General features: G+C 40.6%; 1 protein-coding gene across 3 annotated transcripts in view; it reads right to left on the reverse strand.

The window, feature by feature from the left end:
* Positions 1 to 9,467, reverse strand: part of LOC138006991 (F-box/WD repeat-containing protein 4-like) — a 32,784-nt gene extending 23,317 nt beyond the window's left edge. For 2 of the 3 annotated variants that reach the window (XR_011123973.1, XM_068853643.1), the window contains exons 1-4: positions 9,104 to 9,452; positions 8,901 to 8,993; positions 1,536 to 1,860; positions 762 to 847 (exon numbers count right to left, since the gene is read on the reverse strand). Coding sequence is in view for 2 of the 3 variants with exons in the window: in XM_068853643.1 (XP_068709744.1) it covers positions 762 to 847; positions 1,536 to 1,860; positions 8,901 to 8,993; positions 9,104 to 9,312 (713 nt within the window). In the remaining variant the exon portion in view is untranslated. Of the gene's footprint in view, positions 1 to 761; positions 848 to 1,535; positions 1,861 to 8,900; positions 8,994 to 9,103 lie in introns of all 3 variants that reach the window. The other variant, XM_068853644.1, reaches the window with a different exon arrangement.
* Between the last annotated feature and the right edge of the window lie 3,033 nt (positions 9,468 to 12,500).

Raw genomic sequence — 12,500 nt, forward strand, 5'->3', positions numbered from 1 at the left:
ATAACTTTTTCAAAAAAGATGAATTTAAAAAATCAATGCTTAGCTATATTCTGTATTTGAGGGTGAAACGTGCCATGTAAAAAAAAATTTAATTCAATTTAAAACCGCCGGAAATTTAGCTTTTTTCTCAAACCGGAAGTCAGTTCGTTTACGCATGCGCAGTTGATCTGAGAACGAGCGCGAGGAAGGGCGAGTAAAAACCTTCGATGGAAACAACAGTTTGTGTGGTGATTTTTGCTAGTGAGTGGGTTTTCTTGTCAGCTCATGATATAATGACGTCAGTTACCGGAAGTAACATTTCACTTCCTTAGCAACGCGCGAAAAATCCGTCAGTGGGCCCTTAAATACATGACAAATACTGCCCATTCACTTAAGGGGTATAGAAACAACATCTATTGTCACTTGAGTCTGTTTCACACTTTGTCAGATTTTGAAGGTTACCCTCTTATTCTTCAACAACAGTCATCTTCAAATAAAATTAATACCATGTCTTAGGAAAAATAAAGCAACTTCATGCAAAGTAGAGGGGGAAACACAGTTGGCCAAAAGGTTTCCCTGATAGGAGAGAGTTCAAAGGCAACTGTTTACCTTTCCATGGCATGTGATCACCCAATTGGCATGGCCTGATTTTCCACTTGGCAATGCATAATTAACATTTACAGTACAAGGTACAGAAACTCAATATTATTAATGTATATGAATGTAAGTTGCAATATTGACATTAAAAAATAATAATACAGATAGGTTGAACATGCAAGTACCTGAAGCTTGGATTTAGAGCAACAGACCAAACATTATCATCAACATAAATGGTGTGCACACAAGAGCGATTATGTTGAGACCATACCTAGAAGCCATGAAACAAAACCAAAATGCCTTTAACAACCTCTACCAGGAAATGTCAATACACAAACGCCGGGCAGATGGCTATGGTGAGGAATGAAATGATCATAAAAGCTAGCAACTGTACTGAACAACAAAAATGCTCTGCCAACCATACAGTAAAACGCCAACTACTGCTAAGCTGCGAGCAATTTAAGTGGTAAGACTGCTACATGTAACTCTTGCTAGCAGACAAACCCTAGCAACCAAAGCCACTGAATACATGCACTTCAGATAAGGATAATCATTGGGACTGAGGAGACATGAAACGATGCAATGCAAACAACACTAAAAATAATGCCAATACAACAAAAGACCCTGTAATAAATGCAGAATGTGATTCTAAGTAAACACAATCCAACTGTACAATGCTCACAAAATGAATGCTAACACAATGCTAACAAGATGATTCAACACTAACACTGCGTGACAATCCAATGCAAATGCAATGCTAGCCAAAACACAAAATAACTTAGGGTCACCAAGACATTGCAAAAGATTCCACCTTCAAGTTGTTGCTAACTAAGTCAAATTGCATTCAACTACTGTACATAATAAGTCCTGTCAGGGCATTGTAGCTTGTTTACTGGTATACACAAAATTAATAAATCACGTCCATATTCATTAATTTTGTGCAATAAGTCTTACCTTACCTTGACAGTTTTATCCCTTGATCCTGTCACAATCACATCGGCATCACAGTCCACACTGTTTATGTCACTTGTATGGCCGATGTATATATCTTTGCATTTCCCATTCTGTAGGTTCCAGGTGCGTATTGAATTATCCAGACTGCAACTCACCAGTTGGCCATCAATGATAACAAATTTACGGACATCACCATGGTGACCACTAAAGGTCCTTAAGGGTTGCCATGACGATTGGCCTTTGTGTTTGTTGCTCTTATAAAGAATGATGTCAGCTGCTTGTGCTACATACAGCTGCTGTGACCTTCCAAGTTGAATCCATGGCATTAGGCTTCATGAAAAGAGAGTTTTAAAAAAATGTATTTATTATTATTATAATAATAATAATAATAATAATAATTATTATTATTATTATTATTATTATTATTATGATGCAGTATGTTGTACGTAAGTATGCTTACAGATATAAGTAGGAAAAGGCACTATTGTGTAACAATCCCTACTGTTGAACCTTTTTACAAACCAATTGGTGATAACTAATAAACCAACATTTGAGAAAGGAACAAGAGTTTATATTCCTTAATAACTCGTCGAGACCTTGAATGACCTTGCTATGTTTAGGGTGTACGATAAAACTGCCTTCTGCATATTAAACAAAACCTGGTTCCCCCTATCCAAACTTAAACACTTCCTAACTTTCTCCGCCATCTCCATGGAGTAGCCTCCTAGTACATCAACTATCACATTAAGCTGTGTGATAGTGTGGCCGGGGAACTGTTGGCGCATCTCCCATCTCAACGGCGCATACTTGTCAGTTTTCTCCTGTTCCTTCTGTTCTCTGTTGGAAACCCAAGGGCAGCTCATCTCAATAAGGATCACCTTCTTGTCCTTTCTGTCCACAATTCTCACATCAATTCTGTTAGCCCTGACTTCCGTATTTTCAGCGAATACTGGCACATCCCAGTAAGCGCACGCTCGGACATTCTTGTACTCCGGTTTAGGTGAGACTGGAGAGTATCAAGGGGGCTCTGGACTAGATCTAAGTCTTTCAGGAACTCGAAGAAGAGGATTTTCAAGGCTGCATTGTGTCTCTGCATGTACTTAGTCTGTGCCAAGGCACCACATCCACTAATCACATGGGGGCCATAGATTCAGGCCCTTTTCCACACATACGACACGTAGCATCCGAGGTGGTCAGCGTCGTTGTCTTGCTTTGGTGGTACAGCTTAGTGGGGAGTAATTTCTGGTATAACTCATAGATTCCAGCAACAGTATGCACAGGTGCTGACTTCCACTTACTAAGCCAAGTGAAGCAGTCAATAACTTTGTTATCATTCCATCTTTCTCTGAACAGCTTTCCTTGCCACCTCTGCTCTCTTACTTCCCTCATGCTTCTCTCTTCTTCTCTCACTCGTAATGTTCTCCCTACTCCTTTAACATGTGATTCCTCACCTGAGTCAGTTTGCAACACTTTGGGATCTGGATATGCAAGGTCCAGGGTAATGTCCATTTCCAAAGCAAATTTCTTGGCATCCTTTACCAGTGATCTTCTTCCTGCTCGTTCGCACATCTCCTCAAACTCGCGCACTAAACTCCTCGTTCGATCTTTGTTTGCGTACAGCTTCATTCTGGTCTTGACTTTGGTCTGCTTATACAGACTCTCAAATGACTTCAGTCCCCGGCCTCCACACTTCCTTGGTAGGTATAGCAACTCGGCTGAGCCGAGTGGATGGTAGCCTCCATTCTCTTTGATGATCTTGCGATCGAGTTGTTGTAGATCTGCGAGCGGCCATGTTAGTGTCCACATAGGGTAGGTGACAACTGGTCGTGCGTATTGATTAGATGCTCAGACTTTGTGGATGTCCGATAGAGGGCTCGACCATATAATTGACAGTCTCTGCAAGCAAACCTTTGAAGCTCCCCACAGAACAGAGCTGTCCTCTTGCTTGGAATTTTCTAAAACTCCCGAAAACTTATAGGTCTCTCCCTTCTTCAGATTTTCTATGACCTGCCTTTCTCCGATGGCAGTGCCTCCCAAACTGTAGTCTAATGAACCTCTCCTTACATGAGCTGTAGAACACTTCTTCTCATTCCACTCCAAACCAACATCTCCCATGGCTTCTTTAACTGTCTTCATTACTCTCTCAAGTTTATCCTTCGACGCTTCATATATCTTCATAAAATTTATCATCTATGTATAGCAAGTGCGTAATCTTGCCACTCAGGGGTCTTGACAGCTTGTATCCTTCTGATGCTTTCAACTTCCAAGATATCGGGTTGAGGCATAAAGTGAACAACCTCGGACATAGGGCGTCGCCCTGCGGGAAGGCTTTTGTTGAACCTTATGACGTCAGAGGTTTCATACCCTTCCTTTGTTCTGGCCGTGATCTTCGTATTCTTCGTATTCTTATTCTTCGTATTATTACTATTATTATTATTATTATTATTATTATTATTATTATTATTATATAAAGGCCCACATTTGCCCAAAAGTCATTGCACACTGTGACTGAACTTTGTGTACCACAAAATTTTCCAAATACTTACATGTTGCTTCTCACGTGATTCACCTGAGTCCATTCAACCAGTCACATCACCCATTTGGACAAGTTGCCATTTGAAAACAAAAGCAGACGACTGCAATGCCTTTTGGATGAAGGTGGGCCATAAAGCTTTTAAAATTTACTTGAGACTATTTTGAATTTTTTACAATGATGTTATGTTTGGTGGTCTATACGGACAAACATGCTATAAATAATATTATTAAGCATCATCCAATTTGAAAAAGACATTACGCATGCCCTAGGATTTCAAATCCCATTAATAATTTTTTGTTTTCATGATGCCCAGAGACCATGGTAATCCATCTATAACTATTGTTTTGTTGGTTCCAGGAAAGTTCATGGAACCTGTTTTTAAGACCAATGATCACAATAAACATGTTAAAAATACTTCTGATCAATGAAAATAGAATTTCAGTGTAAACTATACTTTGGTATTAAAAAATTCAACATCCATTAACCACAATAATTATCCATCAGCAGTTCATCGAGGATTTGCCAGCCACTTTGCGCTGTGCTTGTCCAGTTGGGCTTTTTCTTTCCCTTTCCCCCTCTCCTCCCTACTTCCATTGTAAGACTGGGTTGCTGGGATTTCCATAGGCAGCCCAAGCTCGCGTCACTACAGACAGCCGTTGAGAATTTAAATGAGTTATAAGACTTTGTATGGGAAATAAAATACAGTCGATTATGAAGCACAAAAAATGCTCAGTTTAACGTTTATTCAATAAAATGAATCAAAATGACTCACGTCTGGTCTATTCCTGTGCCTTTTGGAGTTTATTTCACAGTTTCGGGAAGTCCGTGTTTTCAATGTTCTAAGACGAAGTCAAGGCTGCACACTAAGATTTCGACCATTGTCAGCTCAGAGGCGGTTTGCGACTTGAAAATCCATCCCAGCCAAGAGTTTTTCATGCAAAGCTAAAGCCATATCATTTGTGAACCCCCGTGAATGTTTCGTCGTCAAAAAACCCCACACACTTGGCTAGAAATGAGCATTTTCTGCTTCAATTTCCACGATAGCTGATGAATTTAACTGCTACTGATCGCCGCACAAGACACGGAGCTTGGGTCCGAGGTCAAATAATTTAACTCCACCTGATGAGGTACTGTAACAGTCATTACAACACTTACCCCATCCCCACAGCGGCTCCTTGAACAGCTCCATGGTTACTCGTGTACCCGGCGATAGCAGAGTTGATAAGTTTCACTGGGTACTTAAGCTTGGTAAACATCCGCTTGAGATGTTGGCATTCCTTCGTAAAGGATTCTTTCGTTGATGACAGGCGGTAAGCTCGGTTCAGCATTGTATTCAGCAGAGATCTTTTGTACCGCTGATCGACATGGCTCTGGCAATGTAAGAGCAGTCCTGTATCAGTTGGTTTAAGATATATGCTTGTTGTCAGGTAGCGACCGCTTTTCTCGATCATCATACCGAGGAATGGAAGCTTGTTGTTTTCAGCAATTTCCATTGTGAACTGTATAGCAGGATGGCATTCGTTCAATGTTGCAAGGAAGGCTGTTGCGGCTTGAATATTCGGCATCGTGGCTAATGTGTTGTCGACGTACCTTTTATAGAAACTTGGTAACTTTTTGTTGCGATCCAGTTGTTCTTCAATGGAGCACAGGAAAACGTTTGCCATAAGGGGTCCCAGGGGCGAGCCCATGGCCACACCGTCCACCTGCTCATAACTGAAATAGCTGATCTTTGGTTGCTATTCTTAAAAGTTCGGTAAGGCCTGTCTTTCTGAGGTTGAGACCATGCATTTCATTAAACCAGTTGTTTTTTTCTGGGAAAATGGACTGCCTAATTCACGAAATGTTATTCATTCGCGAACGAAAACCAAAGCTAAAAACGCAGTCTGACTCAATACGTGCAAAAGTATTTATTTAAACATATACTGCACAAACTGACACGTTAAACACCAATAACAATGAACGCTCATTATTCTAATGAAGTTTATCACATTTTATTTGTATATAATCTCTGAGCTATAATTTTACATCAGTTTTAACATTCTACTTGATAATGAGGTCATGCTGAGACTTCGAAACATCGTAGTTTTTTACCGTTAATTTTTATTATCAAATGTATTTCTAAACGTTCTCTGATTAAAGTCTTATAACTCATTTAAATTCTTAACGGCTGTCTGTAGTGACGCGAGCTTGGGCTGCCTATGGGATTTCTGGCCATGATCAGAGCCTTACTCTGTCGAGGGGCTGGCTGGCGTCCAGTGGAAGCAACTGGACATATCCCAGGAACCCAACCTCCATTTGGCAATGCAGTAGTTAACTGACAAAACTTTATTTGTGCCAGTTTTTCAAACTGTTAAAATAGTTATTAAATGCTTATTACTTGAAAGAGTAGATTGACGTAACTTTCCTTTTAGTAACGAAAAAGCTCTGTTCTTATCCACGAAGAATAACATTGATTTAATACAAAAAAGTTAATATAAGTTACCAAATGAAACAAAAAAACTTAATTCGTAATTTTAATTCGTAACGTAATTTTGTTCAGAGGATAGGTCACAGAAAACAGCTCTTGGTGACATGAGGATCGAGGGGGAAGTGAAGAAGGGGAAAAGCCTCTGGAAAATTAAATCAGTTCTTAAATGCACAAACAACATGCTTCAAACAAACAAATACATTAAAGTACATTAAAGTTGTATCACATTTGTAGTTAGAATAATAATAATAATAATAATAATAATAATAATAATAATAATCTCAATAATGCCAGCATTTTGATTGGCTCTCACCTATGATCTATTAAAGGAGAGACGCATAGCTGACGTCACCATCAAAACCTCTTAATTCTTCATTGTATTTAAGCTAATAGATTCCATGTTACCTTGTGTTTGTTCAGTAATACATGTAGATCACAGAAGACATCAAAATGGCTAGTGAGAACACCAGTGACTGTGACATACTTAGCGATTGCCTTGTGTGCCACTTTTTTGTTCTTACCACATTTTGACCTCAGCTGTAATATCAGTGCTCGACCTTAGCAGTAGTCCACTAGTCCTGGACTAGTGCAAAATGCTTCTGGACTAGTAGGAACTTAGAACCACTAGTCACAGGACCAGTAACTACTTTGTAATTAGTTTTTGCAATGTCCAAAAAAATTACATTAGGTGAAAACAAAATACACGTCTTGTAAATGTTGTTTCGATGCATTCCTCGCAACGTTTCGATCGCTAAAACAGATAGTCCAATGCGAGGACTGAGGCGAGAAGACTAAACAAAGCTGAGGTTGGGACTGGGCACTAAGGAACTCCCAGCCCACCATCTTTGTCTCGACTGCCCGTGTTCTTATCATGAAGTGATTAGAGGCCTATTTTTTTAGTTCTAACAACAGAGATTATCCAAACAAACGCCATAAAGAGGGTAGTGGAGACGCAGAAAAGACATTGGAGACAAAAGAGAGCAAGAGCAATGAAGCAACCAAGAAATCTTCATATGATCAAGAGGATTGAACCATTAAAGTCAGGCATTTCCACCCTGAATGGAAAAACACTTTTCCTTAGGTTATTTACAAAGATGGCGAAAAGATATTGCAAATAATATTGCCATGCTACAATCAGGAAGGACTACCAGAGATTTACTCAGGACTAGTAAATTTTCAGTTCAAGTAGTCCCAGGGCAAGCGATCAAAAAAGTTAAGGTCGAGCACTGATTATATTACTGAACAGATGCATGGCGACATGGAATCTGTTTTATTTTAATATACCATAAAAGTACTATCTTAAGCAAAAGAGTGGAGGAGGCAATAGACATCCTGAGGTGGACCTACTGTGGTACATTTCAAATGTCATTATATTGGTGGTACGAGGTGGGACTTGCATGTAAGGTCTCAGTAAAGGAAAACGAGGTGTCACAGAAAAAAAAATACATGCCGCGTCGTTATTTTTTTTAATAGGGTCAAACTATACATCAAATTAAAGCTAAAAGATTGAGTTATTTGAATAAAGTTTTAGTTTTTTGTTATTTGAATAAAGTTTTAGTTTTTTGGTTTTTTGGTTGCCTTTTAGTTTTGACGCCTCAAACTCAGAAAGACCGAGTCTGCAACAGAAGCTCCTGTCCCTTCGCTTTATTGCAAAAACAACTGCACTTTGTTGCATCTTAGTCACAGACGAATGCACTCCACTACTGCGTGAAAAATTTTTGATATGTCATGAATTGAAGGAAATATCACGCACCTACATGTACGTTGAAACTCTCATCTCATACTTAATTCAGGCAGAAAAAGTGCCATAAAATCAGTCTCTGAAGACAAATGAAGAATCCTCACACGGTATTTGGGGTAGTACAATCATCTATTACATGTCGTACCAAAAATTTGGAAGCAATATCTCAAAATCCATCAGGTCCATGAGGTTGTGATTTTGACTTCAAAATAAAGCCCTAGAAAATTGAACATAAAGATTTCACAGGCAGCTCATGGTCTGCTGAATAACTCCACCCCCTGCTTGAAAGCCAATTGTGCTGAGCCAATCAGCATTCGTGTACGTGCTAAGGTAGCAGACCGTGCATGAAGGCTGTCAATTTACACCCGATCCTGATCCTGTGATTGACACAATACGTCAATCATTTGTCACACGCAGATTTTGGCCGGAAACAAAGAAAGCCAACTCTAACTGTTTTAAAATTAATTTTTCAGATTTTTTTTTTCGGGAAATATACTTCAATTTACCTTAACCGAGACCATAACTGCAGAATACCTGCCACATCAACTAATTAAGTCTGTCAATTTAATGAGGGGATCTGACCAGTAAACAACTCTGATAAGTTAAGTAACATACTAATAACTCACTTCAAATTAAACCTGAGAATGTTACGGTCCTTACAACACCCGTGTGTCCAATTCCAAGAGACCCTACAAAGCTCCTTCCAGTCCCATCCAGATCTACAACGAAGATATTAGTTACAGGTTAGTTTACTGCTGCCATTTTTACTTACAGTACATTGAGCTTTAACGTACTGTACAGTGAACGAGACGGAAATCATCCCACTTACTTTCTGTCCGAAAGACGGACATTCACACATTGCAATGCTGTTTCTTTCCACAAAGAATCGTCTCTGGCCAAACGGTAGAGATTTCTGCTCACGCGGGATACCACAGACAGGGTTTTCAAGTCACAGAAACGCAAGATGGCCAACAGAGCATCGTCGGGCAGACTGTTCAAATTTGCGTCGCTTTCCGTGCCGCTCTGGGCCAAAGACATGAGGCAAAACCGACTCAAAGGGACACCGAAACAATCCTTTTTCTGAAGCTAAAATCTGTATCTGTTTCATACTAATATGCAAGTAAATTTTGTTGAAGGACGTCGAGATAAAGAACAGTTCGAGTAGGACGAAAACTCGATTCGATCTCTTACTCGTCCCCAGTCTCCCCAGTCATCAAATTGCATATTTGGAATGTCGTTCTCAGGGTCTTCTCGGCTTTCATTATGGCGGACCCCGGCACACAGAAGATTTAATTCGTACAGTGAGCGGACAAGTACAACACGATCTCTTGCTCAAATGAAGAATTATCCTTCATTGTCAGTTTGCTACAAATAAAGTTTTATCCTCCATTTAGATTACTCTGTCCCAGGGCTTGTGGTTATGCTTTTTTTAACAGTCGCCCAAACTGGGTAGGAACAAAACACAGGTCTCCGTTTTACCAATACAGAAACAAGGTGAAAGGTGAATGTTTAAACTCTTGTTTCGGTCTAATAAGCCCAAGGTTAGCTTTAATGAATGTTTAGGTCTGCTTCTGTATTGGTAAAACAGGGCCTAGGTGACCTGAGACCTGTGTTTTGTACCTGCCGGCCTAAACTAGCGTAAGAAACGGCAACGGCTGCAGCAACAATAGACCAATTTCGATATAATATATTAAAATTCATTCCAAAACAAAAAGCATCATCTCGAGGCTCTGGGGAATAAATATAAGGATTTGTATGAGTTAATTCCCCAGAGCCTCGAGATGATGTCTTTTGTTTAGGACTGAATTTTAATATATTGAAATTGGTCTATTACGGGGTCTATTACTGGATAAAGAGAGAAAACGATCGAGCTGCTCGTGCGGTACACATTTAGGTACATTTCTTTGCTGTTCTCTGCAAAACAACAACGTCATATAACCAAAAAACATCAACCTCGTTGCCAGGGTCTCTGTCTCTGTTCCCTGGAAACGAGGTTGCCATTGATAGGCGCTGCAGAAGTTTCTATTTATATCTGGTATCATCTTCGTAAAATAATTGAACTTTTGTTTGCCAAATCTTACAACGTTCCAATGGATCCTAGCCTGCGTTAGCGTGCGTAGCTTGGATTGTTGGCCAGGGAGGCAAATAACGAGCGGCCAATCCGCGCGGAAAATGGAGAGGGACGTTGTGAATTCCCATTCTCCGCGTGGCTACGCCCCTGACCAGTCAGCTCAATCGAGAGTGCACTAGACTTCCGTGCGGGAGGTCCAGCCGGATTAACACTCAGGGTCTTTAAATAACTGGGGAGAAACTGCTGCCTTTGTAACAGAATCTTTTGCGAATGTGTAGACTTTCTAGTTTACGGTAAAAAAAAAAAAAAAAGAGCATGTTGACACACGCTAGCACCATCCCGGTGTGGTCCCCGGTGTGGCCAACACATCACGCATGCGCACAACCATTTCACCTGGTCAATTAGCAGTCATGGACAATCTGTTTTTCAGCCTAGCTGGGCCTCATCAGCATGGCGTAGCTAACATACCAGGCGAATGAAGGGGTAGTTTCTAAAGAAACTGTGGTGCTGCGTCGGTGGGGAAGTAGTATACAAAAATTTGGTTTATCAACGGAGTTGATAATGTAAATTGACCACCGTACAGAGATTCTAAAAGCTGACGTTTCGAGCGTTAGCCCTTCGTCAGAGCGAATCCAACATACCGGGCGGATGTTTTTGGCATCCCTTTAGTGACAGCTCCAAGACCTGCCGCCTGGTATGTTGGTTACGCCATGCTGACGCCATGCTGATGAGGCCCAGCAAGGCCGCAGCAGCTGCTAATTGACCAGGGAAAATGGTTGTGCGCATGCGTGATGTGTTGGCCACACCGGATTGGTGTTAGCGTGTGTCACCATGCTCTTTTTGTTTTTTCTAGTTTTCTCAGATAAGGACGATAAGCCGGAGTTCCCATCTCACAGCCCTTGTGTATTGGCAAGCTTGAGCAACGGCGACAGCAAATGCAACGAGAACGTCGCCTTATATGTCAATTCGCGTTCTCGTAATGGCTTCGCGACTATTCCAAGCATTTTAAAGTGACAAAGATGTGACAAACCCTCAAGAACGAAACTAGCATATAGTATGAACGGCCCTCAATTTATTTTGCTCACTAAATAGAGCGGTTTTCAAATGAGCGTAAAGTAATTACTTCGACCAATCACAGCAGGTGCAAACAACGCAAACCGATCTAAAATTTGCACCAATTCCATGTAACTTGCTCAAAACGCGGGAAAAATAGCGCGTGCGCGTGCAAGTCGCGATTGGTTTCGGTTTTCCTTCTCATTGGTTGATAAACTCGAGCGATACTTTTAATTAAGCCAATCACTGAGCGTAGCAATCGCAATTGCGTAATTACTTTCGATACTCATAGGTCATTTCCGAGTTCATGTCTGCCTCGTCTTCAAAATTAGTTTTCATCCATATGTAAATTAGAACTAATTACCATCACAAAAACTTCGCACTTAGACTCGCTTTGAAGACGAAGCAGATATGAACTCGGAAATGGCCTATTGAAAACCGCTCTATGCAAATCTGTGACGTTCTCGTTGCCGTCGCCGTTCTATTAGGGAGCTTAAGCACGAGCGTTTCTGAGACGCTGACGGCAACCGTAAGTGAGCCGTTTTCCCTTTTAACCTCTTTTCACACAACCACATTTACATTTCTAAGTATCTTTTCTCCATTAGAGATAATTAGTTTAAAAATCTGGTAGACACCACTGCCACGGCACGCTAAATTGTCTCTTCCAGTTGACGTCCGCGTCCTAAAAACGTTCCCTATTAGGGAGTTTAAGAAACCACAACGGCTGCGGTGACGAGAACGTCACTTCAAACTAGTAGTTTGAGCTGTCCTAAGTGTTTCACTGAGTTTCACGATGTTTCCATCTCGTTTATGTTGTGCAATATGGGCGAAGTATGCTATAACCATATTGGTACATACGTACAGATTTGAAGCAAAGAGAGAGAAGGAAAGATTCACTGTTAACGTTGTTTGTCCACCTTGTCGTCAAAACCTGAAGATTGGTCATTTTATGAATGTTGCTTTGACGAGTACGTGAGAGAAATGTACCAAAATGCGTGCAGCACGATCATAATATTACTGCTTTTTGCCGTTGTCGTTGCCTTAGCCGTAGTCGTTTTTTAAACTCCCTCTTAGGGAGTTTTAGCAACCTTCCTTCGGTTCC

Source organism: Montipora foliosa, chromosome 6 (assembly GCF_036669935.1).
Source record: "Montipora foliosa isolate CH-2021 chromosome 6, ASM3666993v2, whole genome shotgun sequence".
Classification (NCBI taxonomy): domain Eukaryota; kingdom Metazoa; phylum Cnidaria; class Anthozoa; order Scleractinia; family Acroporidae; genus Montipora; species Montipora foliosa.